The sequence below is a fragment of the Fistularia commersonii genome, chromosome 3, assembly GCF_037954325.1.
Source record: "Fistularia commersonii isolate RoL2024-O1a breed Wild chromosome 3, RoL_Fcom_v1.0, whole genome shotgun sequence".
NCBI lineage: Eukaryota > Metazoa > Chordata > Actinopteri > Syngnathiformes > Fistulariidae > Fistularia > Fistularia commersonii.
The window spans coordinates 12,902,358-12,921,831 of NC_141286.1; the positions used below are offsets into that span (position 1 = coordinate 12,902,358).

General features: G+C 38.4%; 1 protein-coding gene across 5 annotated transcripts in view; it reads right to left on the minus strand.

Moving 5' to 3' along the window:
• Positions 1-3,007: 3,007 nt before the first annotated feature.
• The window catches only part of znf536 (zinc finger protein 536), a 274,619-nt gene continuing 258,152 nt past the window's right edge, over positions 3,008-19,474 (minus strand). For 4 of the 5 annotated variants that reach the window (XM_086143682.1, XM_086143684.1, XM_086143680.1 and 1 more), the window contains one exon: positions 3,008-3,295. In XM_086143682.1, coding sequence (XP_085999808.1) covers positions 3,153-3,295 — 143 coding nt within the window. In that variant the 3' untranslated portion in view covers positions 3,008-3,152. The remainder of the gene's footprint in view (positions 3,296-19,474) is intronic. The other variant, XM_086143681.1, reaches the window with a different exon arrangement.

Here is a 19,474-nt window from a genome sequence, read left to right on the forward strand (position 1 = left end):
TTATGAAAGGAATAATAATAATTGTATAACAATAAAAATATAAAATAGGTACAACTCAATGACTTATACAAGACAAACGATATAGAGTAGAATAAAATAAAATAAAATAAAATACAATAAAATAAAATGTTAAAACAGGCAAAAGGCATCTGAACCCTTTCAGCAAGCAGTGGCCCTCTGAAAAGTGGAAATAGGTATATCAAATAACACAACAGGAAAAGAGTCCAGGCTGCTGCACAACTTGTGATTTAGTTTGAATACATTTTATTTTTATTATAAGTACAGTTCAGTAGTTACAAAACGAAGCATCTGCCATGAGGATACAGCGAAACAGAAAGAGTGTTCAGCTCACAACACAGCTCTTTGTACACAATACATGGAGTGGAATGCTCGTTACCGTCATCTTCACACCTTTGGGGGGAGGGGAGGACCCGGAAACTGACACGCTGCTGTCTGATTGGTTGGTGCCTCCAGCGGGACATTCTTGATTGGTTCTCTGGGGGACCATACCCCCCTTTTTTCCCTCTCCTCTTCCCTCCTGATGCACTCTGCTTGTCATTCCACACTCATTATTTTACTTTTTAATCCTCTATTTCCTGGCATTTTAGTTTCAGATCTACATGGAAATCAAATGAAAGAAACGGGAGGCTGCAGCTGCTACGGGGCATCTCGGGTTGGTGTTTCGAGAGCTTCGGGGAGAGGGGCAGAACTGGCCTTTTAACGCAGAGGGGGAAATAATTCGAGAGCACATACATTGGTGACCCACCAAAAGAAAAAAAAAAGAAAAAAAGGAATCATACTGTACATACCGCTTTAGAATTTTTCTCTGGGTTCACAAAAAAATGACGTAGAAACATTTCACAATGCCAAGGGACACACAAACACACAACTTGAGTTTAGTTAGTTAGCTAATTTTGTAATGTATAAGTTGGATTTATAATACTATCACAGTGCAAAATACTTCTGAGAACCAAAACAATTAAAAAAAGAGAGAAAGGATAAAGTCCCTCTATGCATAATGGAATCTGTATATGTGGGGTTTGTTTGCAGCACAGGAGACGATTGTCATCTTTCTTTTCAATTTGTTTTTTTTTTCTTTTTGAACGATAACTGGAGAAGGCATTAATGTACAGTACATATATAAAAATTAAAAAGACCCTAAGTCCTAATGTCTAATACAGCTACTTGTTGAAGCGATAACAGATTACTGGTATCTAAGGCTATACAACATTATTTTTCCAGTTTTTTTTTTTTGTTTTTTTTTTGCTGATGTCTTCTTCATCTTCTTCATCATCGTCTTCTTCTTGTCATTGTTAAAGTAAATACATCAAACCATGTTTCAGTAGTCAGTAACACTGTGCAACAACAACAGGTGGCATTATCTTACAAACGTGCGACGCTCGAGTCCTTGAGAGTAAAAGAAATGGGCTGCCCCCCCAACCACTATTTTCATTTTTTTTTCCTCCTGGGGAAGCTTTTACTGTCTTCTTAGTTTTTTTTTTTTTTAACGACTGTATATTTCTCTATATACAATAAGTTTCTTGGACTGCTGATTGGATGATACAATATAAAGACGTTGTGGTGGGGCCTGGTTAGGAGCAGGGTGGGGGATGGGTGACTAGTAATAGAAATACATCTCAGGGCAGTTTGAGTTTTCCTTCATTGACAGCATTAGAATGCAGAATACAAATATTCACCAGTAATCGGCTGCGTGGAAGCTCTTTATTAGTCATTATGTTGCTGCATTTGCTTTGAATTTCTTTCTAATTTCATGCAAAATATGACAGGAGGCAGGTTATTATTATCATTATCATTATTATTATTATTATTATTATTATCATTATTATTATCATTACTATTATTATTATTGTTATTATTATTGTGTTGTTGTTGTTATTATTCATTAAAACCTGTATTAGAGGGCCAGAAATGTTATGCCATTTTAAAGTGTACAATTTCTGTGCTATTCTTCTACTATGTTGTCTCTATTTTATTGATCTTTTCAAGTAAATTGATGCACACCTGTGCTTTTGTAAATGTTTTTTGTTATTACCTTAAAATTTTTAAGCACACTTAACATAATACAATTTCATTTAATTTGGACTGTTTTTGATTTTTTTTTTTTTAATTTTTGGGGAAATGTCACCATATTGTCAGGAGAGTTCTTTTATTTGTCTTTCTAACATGGAATTTTCACATTTCATGGCAAATATTCAATGAACTCTCGGAGAAATAAAGTTAGAAAGAAAAATCAATCAAATGTGTGTAATAAATAAATAGAAAACAAGACAACAAACATTCAAAAGTCACTTTTTTGCACATTTTATGGTATATTTCAAGGGAATTTATTTTATTTAATTTTGCTATTTTAAAGCAGTTTATATGTGATTTTTCAAGTTAAATTAAGTGCCATGGTTGTCCTTTATAAATGCCTTTCAATAACCAACAAAGAGCCAGTATTAATGCAACTAGATCCTGCAGAACAAGCGTATCTTCATCTAAAGTCTCCCCATTTTTTCACATTTTCTCCTCCAACATCCTTTATGGAAACACGTGCTGCCCTGTCATTTATCAACCATAATCCTGGTGATGTGAGGCCGTGTGACATAAATCCTGTCCGCTGATTGGAGAGCATGAAGGGAACAGAATATCTGCTCACCCTCCATACTCAATCAGAACAGATTCAGACAAAAAGCTGGTCCAAAGTCTCTTCTTACATGAATAAAAAAGAAAAAAACAGATTAATATCTATGTGAAGGAAGGAATGTGTCGGAGGGTTTGGGGCAGGGCCAGTAACAGGAAGTAGATAGACAGGTAGTTTCATCAAAAGGGAAAACGTCGTCAGAGAAGAGAGGAGACGACAGGGACTGGGTTTTTCAGACCACAGGAGACAAGGTAGGAAAAGTTGCCGTCACTCTTATTCAGTGTCTGAAAGTCATTAGGTCCATCTCACAAATCCGTCCCAAAGGAAACAAACTCCTCTTCATTAAGTTCTTGCCTTCTCTGATGGTAGTTTTCTTCTCTTTTTTTTGCTTTTTACATCTTAAATAAAGTTGTTTTTTTCCTTTATCATCGCCATTATCATCCTCCTCCTTCACCTCTCCTCCTCGCTTTCATGATGATCATCATCACCCACATCCTGTTGTTGGCCATTAGTCTTTGTTTACAGCCTCTGGCCCATCGGGGTCATCTAGGTTGCTAGGGTGGTTAAGATCGTTGTTAAGGTGGTTGGGGTCGTGGGTCAGCGCTGGCTCACGGGACACAGGCTGGTCCTCCTCTCCTACCCACAGATGCACTATGAGATGCCAATGAGAGAACAAGAGGCAGATTAGCACCGTGAATGCAAACACACTCATGCACACATACTGTCATATTGAAATTGGCAAAACCAATTACTGGTGAATGTTAAAAGGCTGATTTTATTCAAATAAGACAAGTACATATCACTAAAATACAAAAATGAACTCAAAATATTTTAAGAGATTTTTCTTCCGAGAAAGAACAGATTGAACAGACTGAAATTCACAGCAGTGACTTAAAAATAAAATAAAATAAAATCATCAGATATGAAAACACAATTCTGTTTGCACCCTTGACACACAGGTCAATTTCTACTTCTGACATACCATGAAGTCTGGGAAAACAGTAGCATTCATACATACCAAAAACAAGGTCATTGCAATGGATTGTGTGGCACTAAAAAATAGAGGAAAAATGCTAAAGATGCTCAGACAGTGTAATTAGCTGCAACCACTAAAAAATACAACTTCACTTTCATTCCTTTGGCAACTTCTGGGAAAATCATTTTGCAATAATAACAGCAAACATAGTTGCATGTCATATTTTGTTAAAGTGGTCTTATGATCCAACAAAAGCAAATTAAAGCAGTAGTTGATTTGAGTTGTGGCACCAAATTGCAGAAATGAAAGGAAGTGGAATACTAAAAGGATGAGAGAACATCTATTGGATTAGACTGGGTTTGATAACTGTCACGTCAGGTCTCTTCTGTCCCCTTATTATAATTTTATACATAAAATTCAATTATTGATTCATTGATAACATTTTCGTTGCCTTACATTACTGTTGTATGAGAGATCAAATCCAAAAGAACATCTGAAATCACTTAATGTTCTTTGTTGTTCCTCTAGATAATCATCATGATTATTGTTGTCATTATCATTGTAAATGTCATTGTCACCATTATTATTATTATTACATTATTATCATTATTTTTTTTATAATGACATCCCCTGCCTGTGATGAAATGCCATCTTTTTATGTAGTAATATGTTATGGGTGCTTTTTTTAATTCATTTGTATGTGCTAGAAATTGTATCATTCCACATATTTACTGATTTTTTTTCCAGGGGCAAGAAAAATCAATAAATGGGGCTGTCGTAGCACATCTCCGCCGCTAGATGGGAGGCTAAGACAAGAAAACCTTGATCTCTTCAGCTCACATCTCCTCCAGTAATTTCACCAGGGAGGACAATTAATTGAGCATTTGTTGGAATGATAAAACAAGAAATGAAAATGAATTTGATTTTCTAAAGCACCCCTAAAATAGCTTGAACAAAGTGCAACAAGGCATCAATCACATCTCTAAAGTTTAACACCGCCATTTTCATTTTGTGTCCTAAACTAAAATATGAACCCCGTTCCAAAATACTAAAGTTTCTTCGCAGACTGCAAACTGTCTGATTCCCCTTCCCAAGGGCAGCCCCTGCCTGTGATTTCCATGTGAAGAAAGTTGGTGTAATGAGCTCCAGATTAGAGCCCATATTTGATTTTCACTGTTCATTAACTAAGCCACCTGGAATGTTATTATTTAAGTCTCCCCAAACAACCGCATGCTGCAGAGGGGGAGAGAGTTCCTCGCCAACTTTACAGATTGAGCATAACTTCCCCTTGCAGTTTTTAATTTCCCCATTCGGACAGGCGGCAGATGCAGTTCACACACACAGACACACATGCGCATGCACACACACGAACACCAACCTAACATTCATTTACCACTTCTGTGCAAAGTTTATCTGTGGGCTTCTTCACTCATTTATGTATCTGCAGCCTCAACAGCATCATAGACACTGATCAAAAAAGCTGTTTCAGTCAGGTGATTGATGCAAAAACAATGTTTTTAATTTTGGTTTGCTGGACAAGTAATGATAGGTGATGTTCTGGCAGATGTCGCCCATTTAAATACTGGTTAAACCTCTCCGTCATATTAATCATTCAAACAATGGGTCGACCTAGTATTTGTTTCAACTGTTTCATTCTAATAATAATAATAATAATAATAATAATAATAATAATAATAGCAGAGGAACAACAATCAGATAATTAACAGGGGATTTAATACCTGTGTGTATACATATAGACAAACTAAACTTAAGAAACTAATGAAGTGTGAATATAATTTATGTATGGAGCTGCCCAGCTCTGATGATGCCATTATAACAGGGTACGGTCGCCCTCTTGTGGTGGGTGGTCTGTTGTAGTGGGAGAGAGAAGCATATGGTGCGCGGACACACAGCTCCAGGATCCATCCACTGTTAATACATGTGTCATGCTTAGCAGGACGGATAAATGGGAAGGAGGACGGAACAATGAGTGTCACGCTGCACCTCCAGCATGTGTCTGGACCGCCTGTGGAGAGCCGGACCTTGTGTGTGTGTGTGTGTGTGTGTGTGTGTGTGTGTGTGTGTGTGTGTGTGTGTGTGTGTGTGTGTGTGTGTGTGTGTGTGTGTGTGTGTGTGTGTGTGTGAGTGCGCATGAAGAAGTTTGTCATCCCAGAGGTATCGCCTGACATTAATAGCAGTCTGTGAAAACATCGACTCTTGCCAAGTGGAATCTGGCATTTTGCAGCCATTTTGATTCCTGAGCATCTCGGCAGTTAAAACAGACGGTGGTTTCTTTGTTTTGCCGCTTTTTATTCTTTTTCTACTAGATGACAATTGAGCTTTAACTGATGTCAGTGTTTGAAGGCTGAGAGAGATTGTGTACTTGATAATTACTTTGTGTGTTTGAAACCTCTGAAGCAGACGCATAAAATTACCCTCTTAAAGGTGGGTCTTTGGAGTAAACCATCTGGTACTGCTGTTCAGGACCAATTTAATACACTGATAATTGATCACATAGAAAGAGAAATCTAATTGCTGCGGTATGAGAATGGTAATACAGTTGAAACATAAATTATAGGTAGATGTCTTCAATCTTATTCAGTGATATTTCATTATTCAATTCCAGTTAATCTTCCACAAAGTTTCCATCCCACTTAAATTGATCCTGATGACATTGCTTACCTTAGAAAATGTAATTGTTTTTGTTTTTGTTTTTAAAGAGGACTTAAGGCTGAATTGTTCTGCTGATTTCTTCTTTTAATGTTGAGCTGTTTTTACTAATTTTTGCCTGTTGTGATTTGCTGATTGGGAAAAAAAATTGAATGCAGAAATTATGAACATTGACAAAATATACAAAAAAGGGGAATATACATAGGAAATGCATGTTAAAAAAAAACAAAAGTCAAAAAAAAAATACTTGACTGTGCCTGATTCAAATATGGTTATAGCTTTGAATTGTCTTACTGCAAAAATGTCATCTTAATTGCATTTTTGTAAAAGTCTGATTTAAATACACTTGAAAAACAACAAGATATGCAGTTATCGTGACTCATTTAAAGTTGCTTTTGTTTGTCTTTCCATTTTTTTTGTTTTCCAACACTTTTAATCTCTTCCCTTGTTGAATTCAGTTGTCATTGTCCTCGCTCCCCCCACATCTGGTCTTACTATAAAATGAATAAATATCATGAAAAAAGTAAATTCATGCTTTGCTGTGTTTCTAGACACCAAATGTCAACTATCATCTTAATAAGTAATCCAGACACAGGAAGACGGCAGGAAAAAGGTGTCTGCTCTGCATTCCATTAATGCTTCCCTTAGCTGAGGAGCTCTCTAGACAGTTGTATTTTGAGGTTCTCGTTTTTTTCTCAAAGGGTGGGTCTTGGTGTCCGAGAGGACAGAACCTCACACAAGACTGATCTTTGGGATTAGGTGCACAGGTTACAATGGTTGTGTCCGTGCCAACTTGATCTGACATTTTGAAGAAGCTTGTTATCATCCTAAATGTTATTTGGACAGTGGCACAGTGGTTAGAGGTTTGGCCTCAAAGCAAGAAAGTACCTGGTTCCATTCCAACAGGACACCTTTCTGCATTTGAGTTTTTTCATTCTCTAATTTCCTCTCACAGCTCAAAAATGTAGTGGGTCAATTGGACACCCTACATTTCCCAGAGAGTGAATGGTTGTATGTATTTGTAATTGATTGGTGACTAGTCCAGGGTCCCTCTCGCCCAGTGACAGCCTCACTGCCTAAGGCTCAAAATGATAAACCAAAATGTAAATCTGCCCTCTGAAGTCAATAGTCATAGACTGAGCAGACAGTAGCTGGTGTTGCTGGCCACAGCCTACAATTCAACGCTCTCACACATGGTGGGTTGTTGCTTCAGGACTACAAACTGACTTCAAACAGAAGGAAGAGAGTGTCCTTCAAAGCCTTGTTAACGGCCACCATGGTGCTGGTTCTTTGGCTCAAGGATGGACACCTTAAGAGACTCTACTCTAATCTGCCACTCCAGAAAACTGTCTTTCAAAGAAAATTTAGAAGGCTCAGCAGTAAAGCTGTACTTTTGCTAGTGTCATGTTCGTTCACTGTGGGATGCTCCCATTCTAGCACCGGGCCTGCTTTTTATCCATCATCCACAAGCATTTAAGAAATCTGATCTGATCTGCATGTTTTTTTTTTCCTTTTTTTGCAACATTACATGTTATGTAAAAGTGCAATTTTTCTAAATCTTCTAGTTTTGATCCAAAAATTATTATCTTATGGCCCCAGAGATTTCATTTTTTTTTAAAAAAAACAGGGGGATAGATGCAAACAAATCATCAGCAGTTATTATCGTCTTTGACTAACATTAAAAGCCCCGGCTATTTAAGAAATATGACATTAAACAAAATTAGATATGATTTGCAGAAGACAAATGATAAAATATGCTGTGAAATGATTAACTAAATTCAATGCAAAGAAAACTAGCCACTAAAAATAAGTAAATAGTTGAAATTCTTAGTTACATGAGTAATACTGTCTCAGAATTTTTGTGTTTCACTTCTTGAAAAGCAGAACGATCCCTCATTTTGATACAGACCCCATGAAAGACTGCCACAGCTAGCAGACATCCTGGGCTTACCATTTGATTTCAAACAATTGTATGTAATTTTGAGAGAGGGGGCCCGGTTATAATGGTTCTACCCATAGCCTGGGGGCCTGGCCTCCCTCCCAGGACGTGTAGTGGGTTTGATATCCGATGTAGATAAAGTTGAATGGCGTTTAATGGTGAGAGCAATGCTCCTCTCTGCCCCCAAAGCTGCTATTTGTCGACTGTTGTCGTTGGCCTGGGCTTCGCTCATTGTAAAGAGCAGTACTTATAAGTATGAAAATATGAGTGTCACTAGGCGGAACACGAATAGCTTGATTCTGCCGAGGAGAAGCAGTGAGGAGGTAACCCCCCCAGCACCCCTTAAAAATCATATTTTTAGATGGTTTTAATGAATACAGGATGTTTATAGATAGGAATACCATTCCCTGTGATTCACACAAAAGACTAGAAAAATCTGCGCTCACACAGACACACATACCACCGCACGTTCACACACACACACACACACACACACACACACATACACACACACACGTATACACCACAATCCCTCAAAGCACTACTAAAGAAGAACAAGGGGCGGGAAAGAAAGAAAGAGGGGGAAAGAAAAAAAAATCAAATTTGTGTTGTGAGACACAGCAGGAGTGTTGTGCGTTCGTCGTCAGATCCCTATTAGACAAACAGAGCGTGGCGTTCAGGTGCAACAAAGAGTGACAGAGAAGGCATGTGTGCTTGTGCAAAAGTGTGTGTGTCAGTGTGCCTGTGTGTATGTCAGTGGCAGATGAGAGTGAGGCGTGCGGCTTTCTCGTGAAGCCACATCAAGGGGGAGAGCGCAATTTGTGTGTTTTTCCTGTTTTCTTTTTTAAGTTGCAAAAATAATACAAGAGCGAGTATGAAAATATTAAAAAATAAGTTTAGAAAGGTTTTCCACTGTCTGTGATAATGTGTATTCTTTTGTGTGCTTGTCTGATTTATCCATGCCATGTTCTTTTTATAAACCCAGTTTTGTTTTTAGTTTTTATTATTATTTAGCCAAAAACTTCTAATGTGAAGTGATAAAACCGAAAGACGAGGGGAATTAGAAAAAGGGAGTGGTAGCTCACATCAGAGGAAAAGCACATTGTAGTGAATGTTAGTCACCTCTTTCTATCCTTTTGGCTCTCTGTTGCCAAAAGTATTTCTGAGGCTAAAAGATTGCCGGCGTGATAATACCTCCGCAGAGCAATTTAAGCTCAAAAATTCTGATGCTACAATCTGTCTTCTCTGCCTGATAGCGCTTTTCTCCCCTCTCCTCTCCAAATTACTTTCTTTCATATCTAATTATATTTGCTAATGATCTTATAGAAGAATAATGGAATGTGCTTGATCTATTACTTTTTTTTTCCTTTTTTCAATACATAAATACAATGCTGGGGGAAATAACTATTGGAGACAGGAAAGAAATGTTTTTTTCTTAATGTTTCTGATGAGAAGGAAAATTAAGCTGGGAGCAGTGGGGTCATTAATGGGGCGATGAACACAGAGGTCATCTCTCACATTGTCCATGACATTTCTCTCTCATCTGACATGCCGAAACAATCAGAGAGTATTCGTCGGAGGCAGCATGATCTCGCTGAGATCCTCCTCCCGCCCTTGCTCAAACTTTTCATGTCTGGACCTCCACAGTGAGCCGTACTGCAGGCTGATTTTTGCAAGTTGAGATTTTTTGATAATAATTTCTCATTGTTTGTGTAATACTTTGAGTAATCTGCTCATGGATTAGCAATTATGGTCTTGCAACTTCCAGCTCATTCCTCTCTACTTTAGGATTGGATTTGTTTTTGGAACTTTAAAGGCCCATCCCCTGAATAACTCAGGTTTCAAACTTTTATCTTATCCTATTTTATCTCTTCTTTTCATTTTCCAAAACAACTACCTTAAAATATGTCAACAGCTCGCAAAAGTTCTGAATATGAAAGATGTTTTACTGTCAGTTTTTAACTTTATGAATGATAATCATAGCTGGAGAAACTTAAGAATTAAGATACATTTTTCAAGTAAAATATTTTCAGTTTCAAAGTCTTGATCCTAGGATTATTTTAAATAATTACATTTTTACCATGACTTGCTGCTGTCAAGTTCACACAGCCAAGTGTGGGGGTGAGGTTTAACTTCTGAAATGCAAGGAGGGAGATAAATAGTCTGTAGCCATGAGACTACGGGTTGGCAACTAGTGTTGAATTTACAATTTCATTTATTTATTGCCCTCCGTCTTGTTTTCAAACATCCGCATGCACCTCTCATCACGAGAAACATGTATAATATATTTGTTTTCTCATAATAATAAACCTGGAAAATCTCAGGAAAGAGATGAAGGGAGGAAGCCTTTCATTTCATTTGTCACTGTTTAACAAGGATAGAAGCCTTGCATTGGCGAAAAAGGAGATGAGAAGACAAAATATGTTTGTGGACGATGCTAAGCTACGGCCTCGTAGAACATGAGCCCTACAGTGGGGCTAATGACTGTTTGATCGGAGAGAAGTGAGCCCAAACATTTGCTTTATTAATTTTACAAGAGAAAAGATATCCAAAACCCCTTTGTTAGAGCCTCACATTCAACATGAAGAGGATCAACACTCCTTTTATTCAAGAAGCAATAAAATCCAAGGGTGTATGACCTGAAGGCGTCATGACTTTTTCAGCCACAGAACACTGAGGTGCAGAATAAACTTCCAAAGTCCCTAGATGGAGGAGGTTGATTCACTGTAATGATCCTTGAAGGGAGTAGCCGGAAGGAAAATAAGAAAAAGAGGTTTATTATCATTCGCATTATTATCAGTTGTATTCGGAGTAGTGGTATTGCTACTTTTTGTCTATATGTTTGTATTGCTTTTTATCTCTTCCCTACTTTTAAGCCAGCTGTCACAGGATACCTGCAGTACTTTTTCCAGCCCACCAGGGGGTCACACTCCCCACTCCGCATTAAATAAGACTCAGAGGCACTACATGCACTTTCAGCCTGCGGCCACTGGAGGGATCACAGAGCCTATAAAACTTAGTGACGGCTGTTGCTCTCCTACATCGACAAGCAGAACAACCCTGCTCCTTAATGGCTTCTCTGAATTTTCACTTTTCCCCCCATCTTTGTGTTGTCTGCGTTCATACCTTTTAGTCTGACTCAAATCAGGAGTATAAAACACGCATTTCCCTTTTTCAGTTGGGATTTGTGGGCTTTCACTTTGCTCTCAGAGTCTGCAGGCCCTTAAAAAATAACCTCTTCCCTCACTGCTGCCAACCCCCTAACCACCCCTCAGCCCCTGTCATTTTTGTTTCCAGTGGCCCTGGGACAAGCTGTGCCATGACAGACACTCTAAACCCCCTGCATTAATGGAAGGAAATGGCATTTGATCCCTGTTTGATCTCCTAATCATTTCTGGTGAAATGATAATTAGTGCCCTTCCAATCCTCCCACAGAAGTGGGGGAGGGAGGGGAGGGTCGACGAGGGAGGGGGTAAATACATAAATAGACAAAGACAAAATAAAAAAAGAAAGGAAAATCCTTTTGGCTTTTTTTAAACTCCCTTAGTGACATCCCTGTCACCCGAATCAGGGTGTTTTCATTACCAACAAGTGATTTTCTCATTCCCATCCCTTACACAGACGCACACGCGCACGCACTCACACACACACACCCTCAACCAGGGAGACTCAGTGCCTGCCGAGTGCTGTCTGTGATTCTTTTCAGCTGACATAATCCTGATTGATTCGTTCAGCAGATAAAAACTGGGTCCACTTTTGCCCTTTTTACTTGAGGGGGATGGTGGGGGGCATAATATGGTCTTTTATTCTGCAACAATGTCACATAATGGCGTTGGAATGTGCACGGGGGGAAAAAGACCGTGTCTTAAATGCCTGTGACATACTGAGTTTTGAAAAAAAGTCTAATGTAAAAGGGGTAAAGGGAAGGAAAAAAGAGAGAGAGACTTATAAGCCATGTGTTTGTAGACACCATGCTAACAACTTCACGTGGTGCGCCGTTGTTTTGTGCTGTGTTGTTTTGTTTCTTTACTCTAGTGTGTCTTTCTCCCTTGTTGTAGATCTCACATTTCACACAAGTGATGGTCTCTTCTCTCTTTCTCTCTCTGTCTCTTTCTCTTTTTCACTCTCTCTCCCGATGCCTCCTCTCCTCCTGAAGGGGAGGCTTTTGTTTGCGAGGGCAGGAAGAGGTGAGGTCATCTCTGCTCCGCACACAGCGCGACTGTGACTTTTTTTTTCAACGTCCCGTAAACTTCGTGTTCACCTCATTCTCAAAGATGCAAACCACTGAGTCTGAAAACCGATGGACATTTTCAGTAGTTCCCTTGGCAGCTGTCCTGCAACACTTTGGGAAGCACTTTCGATTTTAGAAAATCACTTCAAGTTGGCACAAGAATCTCTTTTTTTTTTTTTTCATTTTAGATTTACTGTAGGATTTACTGCAACTATATTTCAGATTACATATGACCTATTTACTTGGTAAGCATTTTGGTCATCCCTGGCTTGTTGTATCTTATTACACTATAATATTGCACAATAGTTGTATATTTTTTTTCACTTTCAGCTCGTATTGGCAAGTAATATCCCACAGAATATCCGGAAATGACATGGGAAATAAAAAGATTAAAACACAAACATTAAATTAAGGGAGAAAAATTACCATTTGACGATGTCAAGACTAAAACAGAAACTAAATTACATAATGTAATAGTTTGCTCGAGAATGTGGTATTTTGGAGTATGAACTCCAGGCTCTACTGTGCAGGTCACGATCCTTCAGGACTAAACAGCATTACTGACTCAGCGTTGCAGTGGAGACAGGTGGGACGCACAGGTCCCTGAATGCATCACCCATGTGTCTGATAGGAGAAAGAGCTGCAGTATAGAGGATGTATGTGGCTCACAGGAGGAAATGGGTCGGTATTATATGGGCCAATACAGAGCAACAGAAGGTGCTGCACGCTTTAAAAATCAGTGAAAATGACAGAAACAGACGGAGAAACATGGAGTAGGAATATTAACCTTCGGAATGAGGGCCAGAATATCTGACCCTCCATTAAAAATACAGCACAGTGCCAGGTTCTGTCACCGTCTGGAGGATCTGTTAGCTGCTTCCGGGCCACTGGCTTTACTAAGGAGACATATAACTGAGCTGTTAAATGACCTATCTTAAATTACAATGAACAAGGAATAAATCTTCTCTCTTGGTTTCGTCAAAATTAAGAGTAAAGACTTTTTTTTACCTTTAAGGTCAGAAATGAAAGAAATAATAAAAACATTATCTCATATCATCAATAAGATATTGAATGATTAAATTTAACTTTCTGATTAATGCTTTAGGAAAAAACTTAAATTTGTTGATTGCGCGGTGGTAGAGTGGTTAGTGCCTCCACCTCACAGAGGGAATGGTAGTTTTTTTGTATATGTGGCCCTGGTCCAGGGTGTACCCCGCCTCTCACCCACTGACAGCTGGGATTGGCTCCAGCATCCCTGGGCTGCAGGATAATCGGTAAATAATGGATGGACAAATGGATGATTAGTGGTTAAAAGTTGTAGTTTCTATTAATTGATTTTAATTAATTTTAATTAATTCATTCGTCATAAATAAATGCAGATAATTAAACATTTAATGTTTTCACAATAAATGCAATGGGCCATTTTTGACTCACTTCATACGCTCAATACTGCTAATATTTATCATGTGCCTCTAGTTTCAGCCACTAGGGGGTTAGGTGAATTAAATGCAAGACCCATTTGAACACGGCACATGAACCACCCAATTTACATGTATTTACCGTGTCCTCTGGACTATAAGCCGCTACTTTTTTCACACACTTTGAGCACTGTAACTAATGCAACTAATTTATGGATTTTTTGGGGGCTGACAAGCATCATCACATTGGACCAATGAAATTACCGTGAAATTCTGAGGCTGTTCAATTCCTACACTGAAGAAGAAGACTTTAATGGTTTTAGTGTGTTTTAGAGGAAGATGAAGATAGTGATCAGCTGGAGTAGGACAAAGCAGGGATAGAAAATGGATGGATGATGGACTGTGGATTGTGGAGTTACTGGTATGTTTTTCATTAAAAGTTAAAAAAAATGTTTCTGTGTAACATCCTTCTGTGTAAATATCTCATGTTACGTGGACACATGCGGCTTACAGATAAGTGCGGCCTATATATGTACACATATGTTTATTTAGTTATTTTTAGCCTTATATTCAAGTACCCTCACTAGTCTGGCAATTATGGTGTTTATTTTTTTTGGCACTTATTATTATCATTATTATTATTGTTATTATTATTATTATCATTATTATTATTATTATTATTATTTTACAGATAGGCTGCTGGATCTATATTTTACATTTTTAAAACAACATAAACTAACTGAAAAAAAAAACAAAAAACTAAAAGTGAGAGGAACAACTTAATCACCAAAAAGCTTGAAATATGATCCAATAAGAAATTATCATGATGTGTCAATCAACCTAATAGTGAGAGTGAGAAAAGAAAATTTAAATATTGAGAATGACAAAAAATGTATCATTGTTGCTGTCAAATGTATTGATTTATATGGGATACAATAATAATACACACCATTCACCATTGATATTCCATAAACATATTGTAATGATAGAACTATTTTCACGTACCCTTTCAGTAATATACTTAATGCTGGCTGCAGACCTATTTATAAAGAGATCTGCTTTTCAGGTCTTATTTCTTCAAACACACCCTTCAGCACCAGTGTCTCTGTGGCAAAAATACAAGGGAAATAAAGCGAAATAATCAAAAAAATAAAAGTAATAAGGGAAAGTAGAGCACCTGGTTTCCCTCTCACACTGTTTTCAGTCTCTAATGATTCAACAGTTGCTGCCACAAACATCTGCTGCGTGCTCTTGGAAGATCTCAATTAAGGCTTGCACAGTCGGCGATATCATTCCTTATTTATGCCCTCACCCCCACCCCCCGAACCCCTTGATACGTAAGATGAGAAGGAACAGGCCGAGAGGTCCGACAGGTGAAGGCTCTGTGGGCTGTGTGGAAAACGACTTAAGGTGGAAATGGATGTTGCTGGCACCATGTTTCAAACATGACATCTCCCTGCCAATGATGGTATTACTTTTAAGAAGAGTAAGTGGAAAAGCGAAAAAAAGCAAAAGGCACAACAACTAACATTAACAAGCAGCAGCATACAGCTTCCACTCTCCCTGCCACCCCTTCTGAGAAAGCTAAGTGAATTAGCATTTGTCTTTTTTTACAAAAGAGATGACGAAGACAGCGAGAGTGTTGTATGCATGTTAATGTAAACAGGATTTCCTTCTGACTGGAAGCTGTTTTTCTCTCTCCCTTTTCTGACCCATTCTCCTAGCAAATCTTCCATTTAAGACGAATTCCACCGAGGAGGCCGCTGCGCCGTTACTTAACGGGATAATTATGATATGCGAAACCTTTCAAAGATCAATCCACCGCCCAAACCCCCACACCTCTCAACTGCAAGCCCTCCACCACCACCATCACCCCTTCTCATCTCTGCTTTCTTCCTGACTGTCTTTGCCTCATCTTAGGCCTTCAGTCCTACCAGATCAATTTGTTTGGCCAGTGATGGGAGTAGTTTGATTCAGGAGTAACAAGAATGAGAAAGAGAAGGAGAATAGTCACTGTTCGACTGGTTTACATCCACCTACCTACCCTCAGATACAGAGAGAAGGAGAAAGAAATTAAAATAGAAACTGAAAAATGAAATAATGATCATGCTGTTGCAGTTTTTGAACAGAATTGTCTTGTCATTGTGAAAATAATGAAAATTGTACACAAATTATCATCACATATTTATCTTTTTTTTGTAGGAACTGAAAGCGTGACAAATGGCATACATTTTGAAGGGCTTACTTATATATCATTATTTCTTACGCACATCGGTAGGCATTTAATTAGAAATCAATGTAAGAATTTAAATGTATGGAATGTAATGGTTGATTTTTATTAAAGCAGGAAGTAAAATGTCATATACATTTGCATTTGGTAGTAAAAATTATGTTTTAGAATAAAGTCCATTTAAACAGAAGAATACTACAAATATAGTTATATGTTTCTTTATTTTAGGCACCACAGACAGAGAGCCCTGAATTACAGTTGGTTTTTAGTTTTATTGTAAATTCTAGCTGAGTCCAAAGGTTTTTTTGTAAGCTCCAACATATTTTGGTTTCAACCCTTGTCAATATTTTTTGCAAAAAAAAAAATCAAAAAATTAATAAAGGTTTGAGTTTTCTAGACCTTTTGTCAGGCTTTCTTTCTACTCGGATTTTCTTGGAGTTCTAAGACAATTACCTCAACACGATAAGAATTGAGCAACAATCACTTTATCTCCCCGACTATCCTACTCTGAGACCATACAATATTTGTATGTGTGTGTGTGTGTGTGTGTGTGTGCGCACACACATGTCTCGAGGTTCTCTGAGATCTCACAGGCCACAGGAGTTCGTGAAACCAAACTCAAAGTCATAAAAAGACAGCACACCACTTTTGATATGGAGACTTGGAAAAGCAGGCGGAAAGCCCTCCTAACATTTTGCGATGCAGACGTGAAAGTTAATTGCGTTCCTTCCTCGCTTGTTTGGTTCTTTATTTACTCCCAGAAGTTTGTTGGAGAGCCACATGTCAAACTATTTACGAGCTGGTGTAAGCACTCATGGCTATGACTCTGCCCCGCTTGACAACAGCCATAAACACACAGACGAGGAGATCAAAACCGTTCATCGCAGCGGCATGACAGATGACAGATATGGCAAGAGGTTTTCCATGATCTTCAGCACATGGGGGCTGGAAGCTGGTGGGGGGCGGGGGGGTTAAAAAGGCTAGAGGTTGAATATTAAAAAAAAATAAATACAAAAAGGAGTCAAACAAAGGTTTGTTTCCTGGCCAACGAGGAACTGCACAGGAATCGTAAATGTTGTGTGTGATTAGTTATTGCCGAAGATTGTGTTCATGTTACGCTTCCTTCTGATTGGCTCCTTGTAACTAAAACAAGTAGGGGTTATGTGTTTGTTCAAAACTGATTATTCCAGCATTTACCTTTAAACTGGCAAATTCTTAAAACTACTGAACAACTGGGTATACACTTCTGCTGATTATAGCCTCTTGAAACCCTCAGTCCGAGTATGAGGATGTCACATTTTGAGTTCTCATTCTTTATACATGATTCTTTTTAAAGCTCATATGTATAAAAACTTTTTAGGGCATTTCTTCACATTCGTATTAATATACAACTTTTAAGTAAAGTTTCTGACGAATGTGAGGAACTTTCCCAGAGGGCTCTCAGACATTGTGTTTCAGAAAACCAGCATGCTGTTGTGCGCAAGACGGTTTCTGTGTATCTCCAAAACCTTCATTCAGGTCAGATAAAAAGAAATTTAAATTCTGTTTTTTCAACAGTATTGAAATTGTGTAATGATTTCAAATATGCTTCCGATCTTCTCACATGTGTTTCAATCATTGTGGGGACTCCAGCTGTCCCTCAAAGTGTTTATATTACCGTTTGACAACATATTAAAAATTAATTTTCACCATAAATAAATCATTTGTGATACTAATATCACAAAACAGGAGACTTAACGTTTTCACTGTGTGTTGTTGTGTAGTGCTGTGCTCATCAACTCTTTCCTCCAGGATGGGGGACAAAAAAAGAGATAGAAATAATCACTTTCACAGCTTAAAAGAAAAATCAGATAAAACGACAAATACGGTGTGATCTTCCTCTGTCTGGATGAATAAACACAGTTCTTTTTCCCTCTCCAAACCACTGTTTTGTTTTTTTTTTTTCGGGCTGAAATCCATAACGTTTCTTTTGTTGCCCCCACCCCACTCCATTTCCATAAGCCCGCTCTCTTATTTTCCCAAGGCCAAGAAACTTCAGACATGAGAACGCCTGATATAAAACCAGGGAAATTTACCTGGGATTAGCAGCCATTGACAAATAACCTTGGTGATAGATGCACAGTAGATTTGGTTCAAAGCTCTTTCTGGCAGCCTCAAAAGAGATTAGTTCACTTCTTATCAGGTCAGAGGCGTCGCCTGGGAAATGTGTTTAAAGTCACATTGATTTATTGAAAGATTCCCCAATAAGAAGATATCTCTCGACTTAAGGAGAGTATGTGTTCCCGCGCGCTTCAAATAATTACACACAAAGACAATTTGTGCAATTCGAAGTTTTAAAAAAAAAAGAGAAAAGGCAAAGCAGTTGAGGGGAGGTAGTGTGGACAACTGGGGGGAGATGCCCTTGTTATCGCCTCTTTCTCTCTCTCTTTCTCTCTCTCTTTTTTCCCCATTTACCTCAACGCTGAAAACAGTGATTGTGCCGCCATGCTGACAACAAGGTATAATGGCCTCTTGTTCCCCAGAGCGGCACAGAGCTACAGCTTTCATTTACACCATTACCTTCTTAAGCGTCATTATCAGGCCAAGGAGAGGAGGACTGTGGGAAAACAGGCAGGGCAAGGGGGGGGTTAACAGATCTGGCATGTCGCTCATCAGGTCCATTGGTGGGATGATGACACTCTCAATTCTCTAGGTCTCAGACGCACTGTCTTTGAAATCTTTCGCTTCAGCCGGGGTTCACTATCGAGAACGTTTGGCCTCTGGCCTCTAGGGGGCGAAACATATCCTTAATTCCTGAAAGGTTTCCTTTAATGTTTTGTTTCTTCTTTTTTATGATAAAAATATATCAATATTTCGGTGATGCTGGTTTGATTTAATTAATCAATTTATTTATTTATCTTTAAACATTATTTATCTTTAAAACAAACCATCGGCCAAAAAAGTAGTTTACTGTCACTTTCATATAAATCCTCACAGATTTTGTTTCTTGTAAGTTTTTTACTATCTATTTGGAACATTGCTAGGTACAAAGAGATGGTAAGAGAAGCATGGTGGAAACATATGCCAACAAATGACCAATCAGAGTTAAGTCTAGGTGAGCAAAAGAAAAATAACACAACTTTTCTAAAGAAAGTAATTCAGTGGTGAAGAAACAATCTTTCATTGCCAATAAGGCAGCCGAGAAGGAATCTCTTCTCTGGTTTTCCAAATCTTTCCTTTTATACCCCGTCTATCTTTCATTCATTCTTGTAAATTAACCAGGTGCACCTTCTCTGGTAGAAATCTCCCTGCCTGCCTCCCTTCCTAACCTCCTTCTCCGCTTCCTCTCTCACTCTCTCCCCCACTGTTTGCTTTTATCTGGCGAGG